The following is an 18056-nucleotide window of genomic DNA, read 5'->3' as shown; positions in this document are numbered from 1 at the left end:
GTGTATACTTAGACAAATAGAAAGCCATATGCCAACAAGACTAATAAGAGTTTTGGCTCGAAAGACTCAATGAAGAAGTCAGTCTTCTAAAATAAAAGTATCGACACATATTGTTCTAGAATTAGACAAGTTGGTTATAAAGTTGATATGGGAAAATAAGAATAGCCACAATACCCTCTGAAAAAAGAACGGTGAGGGACAGCCTAAATTAGCACATGTTATAAAGCCTCTACAATTAGGAGTGTGATATTGTGTACAAACAGAAATAGACCTAGGTACCTATGGATATTTAGTAAATGATGGTGGCATCTCAAATTAACAGGGGAAATGACAGACTTGTAAATAAGTTGTGTTGGGACAACTGATAGCCATTTGGTCAAAAATAAAATTGAATTAATATCTCCCATCACACGGCACAGTCAGGATAAATTCCAAATGGATCCAAAAACCAAATGTAAAAAAATGTACCTATACTTGTATTAGAAGAAACATGAATAATAATTCTAATTCCCTGAGAACAGGGAAACCTTGCCTAATAGTGCCTCAATCTCCAAAAGCAATAAAAAATTAAATTTAATCAGATAAATCTGACTAAATAAAAATCAAATGAATTGGTTATCAAAAAACACCATAAAGAAAAGTCAGAAGACAAATGACACGCTGGAAAAATGTTTGCAACATATCACAAAGGACTAATATCCCTAATATATAAAAGATTCCTAAAATAGTTCCTAAAAAGAAAATAGCCAATAACCCAATAGATAACATGGGCAAAAGAAATGAACAGTTGACAGAATAAGAAATTGTAGCAGCCCTCAAATGTCTGTAAAGATGCTCAGCTTCATTCAAAATATAAACATACAAACTAAATACCGAGGTGCCATTAGTCATTTTATCTGATTGGCTCAAATCCAGAAGTTTGACAATATACTCTATTTATGAGGAAAGAGGAACTCTTATACATTCTCAGTGGGAACACAAAATAATACAACCCCTATTTGGAAAAATAAGAAAATGTAGCAAAAGCACTTATGTAAGTTTACCCTTTGCCCCTGCAATACCACTTATAGAAATCCATCCCAAAGACATATTAACAAATATATGAAATGACATGCATACAAGGTTATTCGTTCAAGTATTCAAGCTAAAAGACTGGAAACAAACCTAATGTCCATCAATAGGTGACTGATTGAATAAACTGTGGCATAACTACCTAGACAGCTATAAAAAGAAATGAGAAATCATGATGTACTGCTATGGAATGACTGACAGGTGCTGATAGCACACTACCTGTGGTAGACAGAATAATGACACCCCTCCCCCAAGATGTTTACTCCTCACCTAATCTCCAGAACGTGTGAATTTATTATGTTACATGACAAGGGGGAATTCAGGTTGCAGATCAAATTAATCTAATTCTATTCAACTGATCTTAAGGTAGGTTTTCTTAGTTGAGAACCAACTTGTTTTGTTCTAATAAAGCTTGATTTCTGGACACTGAAGTTTGAATTCAATATAACCTTCTCATATCACAAAACACTACACTTCTTTTGGTTTTTTAAATTAAATTTTATTTTAATATAATTGTAGATTCATATGCAGTGTAAGAAATAATGCAGAGATCTCATTTACTCTTTACCAAGTTTCCACAAATAGTAATATGTTGCAGAACTATAGTACAATGTCACAACTGGAATATTTACATTGTTACAGTCAAGATACACAACATTTCCACCACTACAATCCCTTTTATGAACACATCCACTTCCTGCTCACTCCCATCTTCTCATTAACTACTGGCAACCAGGACTCTGTTCTCTGCTTCTATAATTTTGCCATTTCATATTTGGTTTTTTCATCTCTGTTTTCTTCTCTTGCCTTCTTGTAGGTTACTTGAATGTTTTTTAAATTGTATTTTAATTTATCTATAACATTTTTGGTGTATCTCTTTGTATAGCTTTTTTAGTAGTTGCTCTAGGTTTCATATCATATAGACACAACTTAGCACATTCTATTGGTGTCATCATTTTACCAGCTTGAGTGAAATATAGAAACCTTACTTCCCTTTACATCCCTTACCCTCCCCATTTATAATTCTTTTAAATATTTCCTCTAAATGTATTTAGCAACACATTAGACAATGTTATAATTTTTGCTTCAACAGTTAAACATAATTTAGAAAAATCAAGAGAAGGAAGCTTATTGGATTTACCCATATTCCTTCTTCTTTCCTGATTCTTCTATTTAGAGAAATTCCTTTTGCCATTTTTTAAAGGTAGGTTTCCTAGTGACAAATTCTATGTTTTACTCATCCGAGGATGTCTTGATTTTCTCCTTTACTCCAGAAGGATATTTTCACCAAGTATAGGATTCTGGCTTGACAGTTCCTTTCTTTCAGTTCTTTAAAAATACTATGTCAATTCCTTCTGGTCTCCATTATTACTCATAAGAAATCCACTGTCATTTGAATTTTCTCCTATAGGTAAGATGTCATTTTTCTCTGCTTTCAAATCTTTTGCCTTTTTTTGGGAAGTTTGACGTGACATGGTTTTGAATGGATTTCTTTGGGTTTATCCTGTTTTCATTTTGATCAGCTTCTTGAATCTGTAGGTTTACATCTCTTGCCAAAACTGGGAAGTTCTCAGCCACTACCTTTTCAAGTACTTTTTCAGCCCCATCCTCTTTGGGACTTCAATGACATGAACATTACATCTTTTCTATAGTTGCACAGGTCCCTGAAGTTCTTTGTATTAGTTTCTTTTGGCTTCTATAACAAATTACCACAAATTTGTGTCTTAAACACAACAGAAATTTATTCTCTCACAATTTTAGAGGCCAGAAGTCTGAACTCAAGGTGTTGTCAGGGCTGTGTTCCCTCCAGAGACTCTGGGGTACAGACCCTGTTTCTTGTCTCTTCCATCTCCTGGAGCTGCTTGCTGGTCATGCCTCGGTGTTCCTTGGGCTCGAGGCCACATCACTCCAATCTCTGCCTCCATCTTTCCATCACCTTTTTCTCTGTGTCTAATCTCCCTTTGCCTCTCTCTTATAATGATATTTATTATAGCATTCTGGACCACCCTGGATAATCCAGGATAATCTCCTTGTCTCAAGATCCTTAACTCAATCACTTATTTTGCCATATAAAATAATATTCACTGTTCTGCAAAATAAGGTAATATTTATAGGTTCTGGTGATAAGGAAGTGAACATACCTTTGAGGGGCTATTTTTTCAGCCTACTACATTCTGTTCCCTTATATATTTTTTTCTCCAGTCTATTTTCTCTCTGTTGTTCTGATGGAGTTATTTCTGTTGTTCTATCTTCTACCTCACAGATGCTTTTTCTCCATTCTGTTGTTGAGAACATATTTTTCAGTTCTCAAATTTCCATTTGGTTTTTCTTTATATCTTCTATTTATTTGCTAGGACTTTCTATTTCCTGACCGAGGCTTTCCATACTTTCATTGTCTATATTTTCATTTTTTTTACATGTGTTCACAATTTCTCATTGAAACTTTTTTTTTTAATCGTGGTTGCTTTGTCAGATTAATTCTAACATCTCAGCTTGGTGTTGGCATCTTTTAATTTTCTTTTTTCATTCAGTTTGAGATCTTCCTGGTTTTTGGTATTTGAGTGATTTTTTATTGAAATGTGGACATTTTGTATTGTTATGAGACTGGATCTTAATTAAACCTTAGGTTTCAGCTGGTTTTCTCTGAAACTACTGTGGCGGGGGAAGTAGGGGAGGGTGACACTGAGGCAATGCCAGAAAAGGGCCAGTAGAGAGTCAGGACTTTCACCATCACCCAGCAATAACAAGTCTGCGCTCACACAGTGTCTGTGGTGACCATGTGGAATCCAGAACTCCTACCCCTACCCAACAGTAAGGAGGAGCTCAATGTAAATCAGGTGGGGAACCTGGACTTCTACCTCTATCTGGCAGTAATGAGGTGCTACCTTCCCCTACCACACTCTTTAATGTTTTCTTAGCCACAGAAATTCACGTGGCACTTAGCTTTGTTTTGCAAAATTGCGAGGATCACATTATAGTAAAATACTTTTTAAAAGAGCTAAGCTTCTACGGTACAAATATGTAATCATGACCATTACTATAACGGATTTTAATGAAAATTGAAAAACTCAGATAAATTCAGGTAAGGTATAAGAAACCATCTTTTAGCCTTAAGGATCCGTCAGCCGATGGACACCGGAGGGTGCTCCCCGCTGGTGAACCTATGTCTCCTTCGAGAAGCAAGTAGTCTGCACAGACCAGGCTCTGTACAGCATTTGTGTTCAGTTCTCTGCATCTCTGAAACGTCCGGAAGCACCGACATGGAAAAGGGAGTCGGATCCTGAGGGATCTATGTAAGGCAAGGGAGAAGAACCCAAGCCAGTCCTGGAGAAAGGGGGCAACACCCCAAACTCCAACCCCAAGGTCTTTGCAGAGGTACAGAGCATCCTGCGTGGGGAGGAGCCAGATACCCACCTATACCTGACCAGAGTCGGGAAGCATCAACGGAAACGGGATATTTGGGCTACAGCTCACACCAGGAACTGGAAGTAAGTCACAACGCTTGACCGCATCTCCGCTGGCTCCTCAGCCGCCTCTCTAGGAAACTTGGAGGACCTGTTATCTCAGTGGTTGATCTGGCAACCTGGCACGCCTTCGCGTGCTTGGCTTCCTCCTAATGGCTCAGGCAGGAAAATCGACGAGGGCTTGTAACCTCTAGGGTCCAGCAGCCACTCAGTCTGGGCTAATATCTTTCTACTCCACTGAGGACACCTGGCCACTCTCACCGGATTCTCGCAACCCTAGGTTCCCTTAGGACCCGGTCCTCTGACGTCCCAGCCTTCAGGGTCCCTCTCCTGCAGTCTCTTAAGGTACCAACTGTCAGTTAACTTCCAGCGTCAGAAGCAATAATGAACATCCACCTAAGGGAAGCGCCAACAAGAGGGGCAGAAGTCGGCTTGCTCCCCACTGTTTTAAATCTTTGCATAATCGGGTCCCTCTGAGTAACCTAACCACTGATTTAGTCAGTCTGGGGTGGGGCCCAGGCAACTGCACTTCAAACAGCCCAGGTGATTCTAATGCAGGTATACACCAAGAAACAGTGGCTTCATCATAAAGCTAAGGTAGCTGGCATGGAAATCTGGATGTGGGTCCAGAGAGACCTAAAAACATCACAGAGTAATTTATAGACTGTGCTCTTCTCCCTGTTCTCCTTTTTATGGAAAGTACTAAAATGAGTGAGGAGCGAAGGCAGTGAGACTATTTTCACTGCTTGAGACTCCTGTACCTAAGACACTTGGAACAACTGAGATGGAGGAATTTCTAATAAGTACTGTGAAGATGAAGCACTTATCTTGGTAATGCTGTCTCTGCATCTATCTTATTTTTCCTTCTCTTTGGTCACCATTGTTGGCCAGAGTTTTGGTGTCTCATTTTGCTTTCTGTCTAATTCCTTTTCATGTTCTCACATTTTGTCCATCCTTTTTCTCTTTCCATCCCATTTGTTTTTTGCAGATGCCTAAAATGTGTCTCAGGGCTCCAAGTCTAAGTGTCCATGAAACTACATATAATTCACGATGATCTTTGTTCATAGTTTTGTTTTAAAAAAACAATGTGATTAAAAACTAGAAAGATCACTATAAGTACTTAACCACTTGGGTTTCACTTTTCTCATGTAGGTATGAAGTGAGCGAAACTCCAAATTTTCTTTTTAAAGCTCAATATTCTCTGATTCTATAGTAAAAAGCTCCCGTCACACACACAAAATACTTTTGATGATTCTATACTGCTTATCAAACAAAGACTCAATGCATTAGGAAAGTGTTCAAGGCTCTCTCAATCTGGCCCTCACCTACAATCTCCCACTCCCGCACTTCTTTGCAGGAACTCCGTGACCCAAACTGGAAAACCCCTGGCTCTTGAGCATATCTTAAAATGGGGGTCTTGCCTCACCCTATTCCCTGTGCCAAAAACACTTTCCTCTGTCCTCCACCTCCCTCTGCAAAGAATCTACGTTTCTCTCAATTACTAATTCAACATTTAACCAATGACACATGTATATTCATATATATTTTATATTTCAAAATTCTTCCACAGAAAATACTTATATTTTACAATAATTTTGACCTATTTTTATTTTAAAATTTCCTCAGAGATAATTTTTGTCTTACTAGAAAAATATAAAACAATCTTCTACTATAAATTATAACTATGTTTTTTAAAAGAAAAGTATTGTCAGATATAGAAAATAGGAGTCATTTCCAAATACAAAATATGGACAGAGACTTGATTCTCCTGTTATCCTGACCTTCAACTCAAAATTATAGTGAAAGAGAATCTTCAGGGCTCTATCTACAGCTCTAGGCAGGTTTTGGTTGCAAGATACTTAGCCATTTTTTGATGCAGTGTCCACTGTCCTAACAGTGCTCAAAGGGGTGCTGGACTATCCTTCAAGAACCAGTAAGGCTATTTAATTGGATTTGAATCAATATTTCTTACACCTTGCTCAACCATAAAACCAAAATCTGCTCTCTCAGACTGAACTTTTCAAAGGGATAGGGAGGGATGGATACTGGTCCAGGGAACACCTGAAATGAGATCAATACTAGAGACTTCATAGGCTGAATAAAAGGAGCCAGGGCGGAAAAGAGAGGAGAAGTGAGGGAAATTTAGAAATGCAAAAGGGAGACAACTAAGGACTTCTGGCCAGGAAGACTGGAATAATCACAGAAGAAGTCAAAGTCTACATGCCACTGTCTATAGGTTGAGACAAATATTATTTCTCACATAATGAGGAATGTGCATCCTAGATAAAAGAATTAGCATGAGAGAATTAGTACGATTAGTATCAGAAAACAAGGAAAGTTAGTTTGGTGAACTGTCAGTCATTTTAATTGTGTTAACCATCATTGCATTCTAAGCAGTACATCTGTCTCTACAGCATATATAATGTATTTTGTTTCTTGGCATTTTACCAGTTGTTGAGAAAATTGAGAATGTTTGAGAAGCTGTAAACAAAACAAAAAACAGGCACAGAACAAACCAAATATCCAACCTTCAACTGCAAGTGTAAAAACTCAGTCCATTAGAAATTCATCCTCTAAAATACTAATCTGCTCATATTTTAAACCTTTTAAGAGCTGATATAATTGAATTATCCAAACATACTGCTTCAGCATATTGGAGAAACATTTAAAATACTTATGAACTCAGATTGTAATAGTATATGTACTATATCACTATATGGAATATATATTTAACTTGAGAAGTTGAGTTTTTTTGAGAAGTTGATTTTATTTCAAACTTATATCTACTATATTTTCCTTAACTTCATCCTAAAATCCCTATGTATTTCTCTTGGATATAATTTAAACCTCAAGACAATAAAATATACTCTTGAGGACATTTAAGACTTTTTTTCTTCTATGATTGTTGATAATACCTAAAATTAGTCACAAGTAGTGACACAAATAGTTTCAAATGTTAGGTCTAAGAATATAAAACAGAACAAAATACATGAAACTGAAAAATACCACCTATCACTTCTCCATTCTCCACAGAAGCATTATGTGTAATTCTAGTCATCCAAACCTTGTTTCCTAGCTCATGTGGATGTTGTTAGCTTTTAAATAGAAAGTGTTTGACTTGGACTAAACTGGGGAGAAGAATGAAACAATATATAACATTTTGAAGTAGTGATTTTTCATCTGTAGGAGTATGTTGAACTATGGAGCACCAACAAATGAGATATTGTCAACTTGTAAATAGAATAAGGAAGCCCTCTGTTATAATGCAGAAATCTCTAAAGATTATATTGTTTCATGAAAATAAGGTGTAGAAGAATATAAATAGTATGCCATCGTTCTGTGTAACAAGGGAATAAGATTATATATTCATATTTTCTTGTACTTATATAAAGAAACACTGAAAGATACATAAGAAACTAGTAAATGACTACCTATAAGGGAAAGATAGCGACCTTTTTTCAGTGTTGTTTCGATATTAGAACCAGGTCAAGAAAGAATTTTTTTAAAAAACTCCTTCTAAGTAAATTAAAATTTAAAGTTAAAAATAATCACTCACTACAAAAAAAAATAAAATGCCTCAAATGAGAGATAAGTGGAAGGAATCTTTCCTGGAACTCCACTGTAAATTAAATAGGCTGTACATTTATTGAAACATATAGATGGGAGGGTTTGTTGAGCTAAAAAGCAAAACCTCAGTGCCTTATAAGTGCTCTAAATTCTATATGGCAACACAGTGCTTCCAGTGGCTTAGTAGAAAGAGCATTGCACTAGGAATTAGGAGAGAGGGTTTTAGTTCCAGCTCCATTAACTAGCTGTATGATCTTACACAGTCACTTCCTAGAGCTTCTGTTTCCATATCTGTCAAATAAGGGCATGCAGAAGTGATCTCTGAGGTCCCTTAGAGCGTTTCTATTACTCTTAAGTTACCTGTGTGTGTATTTGGTATTCCAATCCAGACTGTTATCACCATAGATTTTTCATTTTTTTGGTCTCCTGGCCTTAGTATAAAGTTTTTTAACACTCAGTCAGTGTTAAGGGAAAGAAATCTTTTTATGTATGACCTTGATAATAATCAATAGGTAGTGCTGAGAGGCATGGAGGTTATAAAAAGCAATCAACATGCAAGACTGATCATACTTTTCTGTCTACTTTTGTATATGTTTGAAATTTTCTATAACAAAAGTTTAAATAAAGAAAAACCCCAAAATGCTCATAAGTCACAGGAAAAATACAATGAGGCCTATATTTTCACAATAAATATCTGAAGTGAGATATCAGATTTTTAGCTAAGTGTCTTGGTCTTTGCAAAATTTAAAATCATGAGCAATATTTGTTATGACTAGCCATTGAGCTACTAATAATATATGGTTGCTTCAATACCTTGGTTCCTAAACTGAAGGCTGAATTACTAAACCTCTACAGGGAGAAGCCTTCTGTATATTTATGGGAGGATTCATCTGCCCCCTTTTGTAGGTTAAAAGCAAATTATCCTATCTTATGTGAATGGAAACTAATCTAATAGTTTACATTACAGATTTTACTGCAATTATTTTTAAATTAATTTTTAAATACTCAGTGCTACCTTTGACATTTTGTATTCAGGCTGCATATAATTTTTAAGACTTTTTTTTTAAAGTTTTTAAAAACTAGGATGAAGGAGTTTTCCTGAAGTACATGTAGAAGACTTTTGGGACAGATGTGTGTGAGACTATGTTGATGAAGTCAACACAATATTCAGTATTGCAAAGTATGGATGTCACTGACCAAAGAGATTCCGACAGATATATTTAAGATATTATGCATCTCTCAGCATAAAAATAAGAACGTTTTCACTGGTCTTCCTTGGAGCTTCCTATACTAGAGGATTAATCTCTTATTGTTCTCTCAGAGACAAAGTAAGAACCAGGACCCTTGCTACCATGCCTAGTGGTCTGACATCATGAAATTTTGCCCTACCTGTTCCAAGGAGCTAGCTGGATTCAGCCACAGGGTGGACTTTCCGATGCTGGACAAGGTTGCAGTGGTAACTGAAGTTCTTGCCACATTCCTCACATTCATAAGGTCTTTCTCCAGTGTGAATTCTCTGATGCTTAATGAGGACAGAACGTCGACTAAAGCTCTTACTGCACTGACTGCACTGGTAAGGTTTCTCCCCCGTGTGGATCCTGAGGTGATGGAAAAGCCCAGCGTTCTGGCTGAAGGCTTTACCACAAACGCTGCACTGGTAGCGCTTCTCCCCAGTGTGGAGTCTCTGGTGCTGGAAGAGGCCTGACCGCTGGCTGAAGGCCCGCCCACATTCATCACACTCATAGGGCTTCTCGCCCGTGTGCGTTCTCTGGTGCTCGATGAGGATGGAATTCTGGGTGAAGCTTTTCCCACATTCACCACAGATATAGGGTCTCTCCACTGAAGAGCTTACCCGTTGCCTTTCCCATCTGCCTTCATGGTCACAGGTCTCTCCACACTCAGGCACTGGAATAATATTACCATTCAATTTTTCAGGTACTTCCACACGAGATTTCGTTTCTTTAGACAGATCCCTCTCTGGGGCTAACTCCACATTCCAAGTCCCAGCCTCATCATCTGAAATAGTAAATGGATGGCATGAATGTTATGTCTCCAAAGAAGAAAGAAAAAAACTGGTCAGGAGAGTGGGTGGAAAGGGACAAGCAACACATTTTCTGTTTACTTTCCCACTCTCAACAATTATACCAGGACTTCAGGAGAAGATGCCGTGTATCGTAACCGCTTGCTTACTGTCTGCGTCTCCCACCAGACTGTAAACTTCCTGAGGGCAGGAACCACATCTACCTTCCTCATCACTGCTTCCCCCGTACCCAGCTCAGTGCCTGGCACACAGCAGATACTAAGTAAATGTGCTGAATCAATGACCATTCAGGGAATGAGTTAGGCTTCCTGAGGAAATTCTAATCCTCACCAATCTCCTGAACCGGGCACATGCCTCGCAAGTTCCACTGAGGCTGCTCTTCCAAGGTTTGGAGCTGGCCACCAGACGACTCCTGGGCTGCTCCTAGAGTTCCTTTCTCCTTCACAAGCTCTTCCTGTTCATGATCATGGACTGGGACCTGGTAAAAATCAAGGACAGTTAGGAACGAAATATCAGAGAAGACATTGCAAGGCCTTCTCAAGACCAGTGGATAGGAAAAGAAGGCTCAACAAACTGGCAAAGAAAAAAAGGCAGAGAGATTAAGAGCCTATTACAGATCAAGTTAGGCATAAAGAAATCCATCTTTTCCTCCTCCTCCTCTTACTGCACTGAAACCCCATGCTTGATCATACAAGTACAAACCCCTGTTCGCCCATCTTCCCACCTGCTCTCCTGGTTCATCCAGCTCTCTCTCCAAATCCTCCAGCACAGTTACTGCCTCCTCTCCACTCACTGGGCGGTGCTCTCTCAGCCAGGCCTGGAGCTCCTCGGGCAGGATGGTCAGGAACTGCTCCAGCACCAGCAGCTCCAGGATCTGCTCCTTGGTGTGCATCTCTGGTCTCAGCCACTGATGGCAAAGTTCCCGGAGTCTTCGAAGAGCCTCTCGGGGCCCAGGTGTCTCCTGGTAGCAGAATTGCCTGAAGCGTCTACGAAAGATCTCTCTGGTGTGAGGGTTATCTCTTGACAGGCCAGATTCTTGCCCATAGGCATGGTCTCCCTCTTCCTCTTTTACCTTCACTGCTATAAGTCCCTCCTGCATCTCTGGAGTCTGAAGGGCCAAGGCTGTGGTCATTTGAGGTTTAACTATTCAGAAAATGAATCTATTCTTGATAATTCCCCCTTGATCTTTTCTTCTGGAAATCCCAAAATCTAAAAAATAATTTGCAGGAAAAAAAAGTATTAAAATGTAGAAAATCTTGTCTGCTGGTAGGCACTGGGAGTACTTATACTAAAATCAGTAACTTCATCTAATGAAGAATATAAATGCATAATTAATAAGGACTATTCAAATACTGATGAATATAGGAAGGAAAACAAAACCAAAACAACACCGCCCCCGCCCTGAGTTTTATTGAAGGAAGGGACCATTTTGATCATCCTGAATGAATCAGCTCAAATAAATCAGCTTGGATGTACTGGGTTTCCATTTGAATGCCAAGATACTGCACTCATAGTCAGTTTTTAGATGAATGGGGGTAAACAAACACTTTGGGCCCAAGTGGTCACAGAAGACACTAAGAATCAAAGAGAGAAAGGAAAGAAAAAGGAGGTGGAAGGGAAAGTAAAGAAGATAAAAAGACACAATGAGGAGCAAAAAAATGTGCTTGGGGAAGAGAAGCAGAGTCCTTCACATCAGGTGAGGTGTGGAGGAAAGAGATGTATGCTTGGAGTGGGGAAGATCTGGGATTGAGACTGATCTTCCAGGGACTCCCTGCACAGTCTTGGGCTTCATCTTTTGAGCCTTAGTCTACTCGATCTGTAAAATAGGGATCCTAAAGCCAACCTTGTCTACCTTTCTAGGTTGATATAGAAATAAAATAAGATCACAGATAAAGAGCACAAAGAAGCTGGCAGTCTGGTAAACTCGAAAGTATTATAAATTACCACTATTGTTATTTTTCTTATAAATTTTACTGACAGATTAAATGAATATCCTAGTGATCTAAACACTAAGGTGAAAGAATCAGGAAGTAGTCAACTGGAGTGGTCTTGGTCCATAGATATGAAAATGAAGGAAATATTAGTTCTAATATTTTTAAAACACAGAACTTTAGCTCTTTCCTGCTCTTCAATTTCTTGGAAATTGTTTCTCTTTGAAGTTCCTTGAGGATGGAGAGTGGGCAATCGTATGTAAAATAAAATAAGCGCTAATAAAGAGACAAACGTCTATGACCACTTAAATCTTAATCAGGATAGTAATTAATGAAGGCAATTTTCTGAAAGAAAAATAATTATGTGACCTAATGATTTCCAAGCACCATTTTTTTTCTAGTACATACTTTATTTATTTTTAAACATCTTTATTGGAGTATAATTGCTTTACAATGTTGTGTTAGTTTCTGCTGTATAACAAAGTGAATCAGCTATATGCATACGTATATCCCCATATCCCCTCCCTCTTGCGTCTCCCTCCCACCCTCCCTATCCCACCCCTCTAGGTGGTCATAAAGCACCAAGCTGATCTCCCTGTGCTATGTGGCTGCTTCCCACTAGCTATCTATTTTACTTTTGGTAGTGTATATATGTCAATGCTACTCTCTCACTTCGTCCCAGCTTAGCCCCTTGTCCTCAAGTCCATTCTCTACATCTGCGTCTGTTATTCCTGTTCTGACCCTAGGTCCATCAGAACCATTTTTTTTTAGATTCCATATACATGTGTTAGCATATGATTTTCTCTTTCTGACTTACTTCACTCTGTATGACATACTCTAGGTCCATCCACCCTACTACAAATAATTCAACTTTGTTTCTTTTTATGGCTGAGTAATATTCCATTGTATATATGTGCCACATCTTCTTTATCAATTCATCTGTTGATGGACACTTAGGTTGCTTCCACATCCTGGCTATTGTAAATAGCACTGCCGTGAACATTGCGGTACATGACTCTTTTTGAATTATGGTTTTCTCAGGGTATATGCCCAGTAGTGGGATTGCTGAGTCATATGGTAGTTCTATTTTTAGTTTTTTAAGGAACCTCCATACTGTTCTCCATAGTGGCTGTATCAATTTACATTGCCACCAACAGTGTATGAGGGTTCCCTTTTCTCCACACCCTCTCCAGCATTTCTTGTTTGTAGATTTTTTGATGATGGCCATTCTGACCGGTGTGAGGTGATACCTCATTATAGTTTTTTTTTGTTGTTTTTTTTTTTGCGGTATGCGGGCCTCTCACCGTTGTGGCCTCTCCCGTTGCGAAGCACAGGCTCCGGACGCGCAGGCTCAGTGGCCATGGCTCACGGGCCCAGCCGCTCCGCGGCATGTGGGATCTTCCCAGACCGGGGCACGAACCCGTGTCCCCTGCTTCGGCAGGCGGACTCCCAACCACTGCGCCACCAGGGAAGCCCCCTCACTGTAGTTTTGATTTGCATTTCTCTAATGATTAATGATATTGAGCATCCTTTCATGTGTTTGTTGGCAATCTGTATGTCTTCTTTGGAGAAATGTCTGTTTAGGTCTTCTGCCCATTTTTGGATTGGGTCGTTTGTTTTTTTGATATTGAGCTGCATGAGCTGCCAAGCACCATTTCTGGGCAGAGGCTTTCAAACTTATTTGACCAGGACCCTCAGTAAGAAACATTGTATATTGTGACCAGAACACACATACATGTGCTTATGAATACGTTTGTGCATGTGTGAGATACACATATACAAATAATTTTTTTTACAAAATACTATGTACCCTTACATTATGTGATACATACTCTTATTTTTTAAATCCTATTTCATAAAATGAAAAAACAAAAAACCCTGGTCATAGCCCACTACATAGATTTCACGACCCACAAAGGGATCATGACCTATAGTTTTAAAATGTTTTTGTTTTAAGTAAAATTATTGTAATTCACTGTAAAAATAACCCTACACTATTCTTAAGTATTGGCATACATCGCAAAATTTAAAAAACCAAGGGTAGATTATTTAAATTATAAGTGAACACTGATCATACTACAACTAGAAGAAAAGTTAAATTCATATTGACATTATTGGTTATAATTATCAAAGACAAAAAAACCCACATTGGTGTGGGACAGCATCCTTCTGGATAACCTGTGAACATTATCCTCTCACAAATTTCTAACATCTTTGGCTTGCTTGACTTCTATAGACCACCCTAGGAAGAATGGAGAGGGTTTTTACTCAAAAGATAGGATCCCTGAGTTCATGTTTTCCCCCAACTCACCACCACTCTGACCACCACATTATCTTTTTCTGTCAGAACTTTTCATATTCCACTCATTCATTGAGCAAATATTTACTCAGAGCCTACCACATTCCAGGTACTGTTCTAGGCTACAAACAAAAAAATTTTCTCATCTCAAAGAATTTACATTTTTACAGCAATATAATAATAGCTGACATTTATAGTGCTTTTAATTTACCAGACACTGTTTTGGACGCTTTACATATATTAACTCAATTAATCCTCAAAGCAACTATGAGTAAGGTACTATTATTACCCCCATATTGCAGATGGGAAAACTGAGGCACAAAGAGTTTAAGTCATTCATGCAGTGCTTCACAGGTAGTAAGTGGTGAGGCTGCAATTCAAACCCAGCAAAGCTAACTCTAGAATTTATAGTCTCAATCACTACACCACTCTCTCTCCTCTACGTGGGGGTAAGAAGGGGACAGGATGAGGAAAGGGGGCCATAGGAAACAGACAATAATTATATGTCAAGTAGTGATAAATGCTTTATAGAAAAATAAAGGTAAAGGAGATAGGCAGTAAGGGAGAAGAAAGGTCTCTATTTTATGTGGGGTAGTCAAGGAAAATCTTGTTGACAAACCGTTATTTGAGCAGAGACCTGAAGGAAGTGAGAAGCAAGTCACATGACTATCTGGAGAAAGACTGTTCCATGCAAAGGGAACACTGAGTTCTTGGAGGTAGAAGCATGCCTGCATTTTTCAAGGGACAGTAAGTTGACCAATGTGGCTAGAATAGAGGAAGCAAACAGGACAGGAACAGATGAAGTCAAGTTAGGAACAGACCATGAAAAGCCATCGTAAGGGCTCTGCCTCATACTCTAAGAGATGAGGAGGAGGTTTTGAGCAGAGGGGTGATAAAATTTTATTCAATTTTAATATAAAAACATAACTGGTTGTTGTGACAATAGACTATTGGGAAAAGCAGATGCAGGAAGAGAAGCTACGGTAATAATCTAGGGGAGATATGATGGTAGCATGAACCATGGTCTGCTGAGCTTGCTCTAGGGTGAGAAATTTGGGGGGTACAAATATCAAATCGGTAAATTAAGAATATGTGCTCTCACATTACTCGGTTAACCCAGCATGGGTTCAAAGAATTAAACAACCACTTGTTTTCTCAACCTTCCAGGCCCCTGAAAAATGTCTTCTTCCTATCTGCTGCCTAACAACCTTGGTTTCAAGTCAAAGTTTTTCTATTCACAGACAATGCAGCTAAAGCTTTGAGCTCTGCCAATAGAAAATCATTTCTGGTATATGGTGTTTCAAATCTTTACTCAGTTTCACTAAGATCAATTTCCCTCCATTCTCTGTATATCCTAGGTTCCCTTTTGCTTTCCCTCCCCTGAATTTGCTTTTATCTGGTGGCCTGAATACCCAGGTCTTCACAGCAGCATATCTTAGTTCTTTGAAGCCACTGTCTCTGAAAGGCTTCCCAAGTTTTTTTTTTAATAACCCTGCCCTCCTGGTCACAAGCATACAGCTACTAATCTCCCATCCAGGATCACCACCCCATTGTATATGCCAGGTATATAATTAACATAATAATCTCCCCTACCTTAAAAAATACATCTGCATTTTAAAGCTGGTGTCTCCTAGAGCCTTGGCAAGCTCAACACCCTTAAATCTACATCATTCCTGTGGAGCAATGCTCTTTACCAAGGATATGCATGTAGTGAAGACAAAGCAGCACGCAATGCAAAGGTGCCTTCATCGTAATACATCCCCCTACCCTCACTTCTGATGTCACCATCTGTGGCTCCTCACTACCTATCCCAAACTCTCAAGCCTGGCTAAAGACCAATTACACTTCTAGCTTCCACTGTCTGGCCCCACTCTTGTTTTCCTATATTCCACATGCAGAAACTGCCAGCTCTACTTAGGCGTTTCTTTAACCAGGCTTTTCTCGTCCCTGTTCCATGTCACTGGTCTTGCCTTCTGCATTATTCAAACCCTACCCGATCTCTGCAGTTTGATTAAAATCTCACATCCTCCCTGATGTCTTCCTCATCCATCCCAGTCTACTCTTATTAAAACAAACAAAAAAAACCCAAAAGTACAGAATTTAGAATTCCTTCACCAAGTTCTACTCCTGAGAAACAGACACTGTTAAAAATTGGAATGTATCCTTTCTATGTATCTGCAATCACTCACTCACACACACACACACACACACACACACACACGACGTAGCTCATATTTTTCCTATTAACTAAGCTAAGTAGAAGATAGTATGAGGCAGCAGAGAACATAGATAGGCAGATCTGGTTGTGAATTCTGACTTACTAACAGTGTGATCTTGGGCAAGTTACCTGATTGATTTTTCTGAGCCTCAATCTCCTCATGTATGCAATGAGGACAACTACCTTGCAAAGTCTTTGAGAGAATTAAATGAGGTAATGCTTATAAGGTGGTTTTGCACAAAGGGCACAGCACATATGAAACATGCCAATTAACCACCTTTTAATGAGATAATGTACAATTTAATGTACAATTTTTGGTACAAGGGTGGCTTGATCAACAGCTGCCACCTACCTTTAGGGCCAAGACTCATCTTTTCTATTGCTCAAAGCACCACACCAGTGAGTGGGTGGGGAAACACATGTACACACACAAAAGAAATGGCTGTTTCATCAGGTTTGCAGACACACTCTGACAGACTTACATGTCTTCAGGTATATACCTCTCTCTAATCTTAAATCCTAACTAGAAGTTCAGGATTACTAAGGTAGAAAAGGGGTAGGACCAGATTCAAATAAGGGAACTCACTTCCTGGGTTGTGACTGTAAAGCTAATACAGAGAAAAAGAGAGAGTCAGCATAGCAAAGGGTTTAAGAAAATAGACTCTGAAGCCAGACTCCCTGGATTTGAATCCTGACTACACCCCTTACCAGCTGTATCAACTGGGGTGAGTTACTTAATCTCATTTTCTTCCTGGACCTTAAATAAAGGCGGGAGGAGGGAGAAGTTCCATACTACCAGTGCCTACCTCATAGAGTTATGAAAAGCAAATAAGTTAATATTTGGAAAGTGCTTTGAACAGTGCTGGCTGACACATAAGTGCTATTTAAATATTCGTGTTTTTTTTAAATCAACAGGTGGCAAGAGCCTGTACACTCTTGAGTGAATCAGACTAAGAGTGCCTGTGGCATGTTATAAAACTATCCTTGCTCGTTGTTTAAAATAAGCCCCCAGTCGAGAATGGTAGAAACCATCCTGGATATCCGAATCTACCCTTACCCTTAGATGCGGGGAAGGAGAGTTCCGAGGGGCACGGGGGCTAGGACGGAGTGGTTGTAGGGCTCAGGAACAGACGAAGGGGATGGGGGTGGGGGCAAGGACGCTGACTCGGTTAACGGGGCCCTTCTAGTTTCAGGGGCAGCCTCCTCTGCTCCTCAACTGTCCGGCCAAGCTCTGGCCAAGAAGACCCGCTGCCTCCTCCCCACGCCCAGTCCAGAGTCGCAGCGCACAGCCCGGACCTCCCGAAGGCCCTGCAGCAACCAGACTCCGAAGCTCACCGGGTAGCCGTGGCACCACCTCTGAATCCTTGACAACCGCAGCCCGGATAATGATAGACTACAAAGGCCGGAAGTGCGTCACACCGCCTCTCTTCGGGGGAACAGCGGTTCAGGCCGCGTTCCTTCTAGT

At 39.4% G+C, this 18056-nt stretch overlaps 1 protein-coding gene across 1 annotated transcript; it reads right to left on the bottom strand.

Annotated features, from left to right (window-relative positions):
* Nucleotides 1-3389: 3389 nt before the first annotated feature.
* Nucleotides 3390-18056, bottom strand: ZSCAN23 (zinc finger and SCAN domain containing 23). The gene is made up of 4 exons (XM_012539192.3): nucleotides 17927-18056; nucleotides 10868-11352; nucleotides 10474-10621; nucleotides 3390-10118 (listed from the first exon to the last, which is right to left on the bottom strand). Exons 2-4 carry the CDS (start codon nucleotides 11273-11275, stop codon nucleotides 9505-9507), a joined length of 1170 nt encoding a protein of 389 aa, XP_012394646.1. The 5' UTR covers nucleotides 11276-11352; nucleotides 17927-18056; the 3' UTR covers nucleotides 3390-9504.

This window comes from Orcinus orca, chromosome 10 (genome assembly GCF_937001465.1).
Source record: "Orcinus orca chromosome 10, mOrcOrc1.1, whole genome shotgun sequence".
NCBI classification, from domain to species: domain Eukaryota; kingdom Metazoa; phylum Chordata; class Mammalia; order Artiodactyla; family Delphinidae; genus Orcinus; species Orcinus orca.
This window is presented reverse-complemented; position numbering and strand designations above follow the sequence as displayed.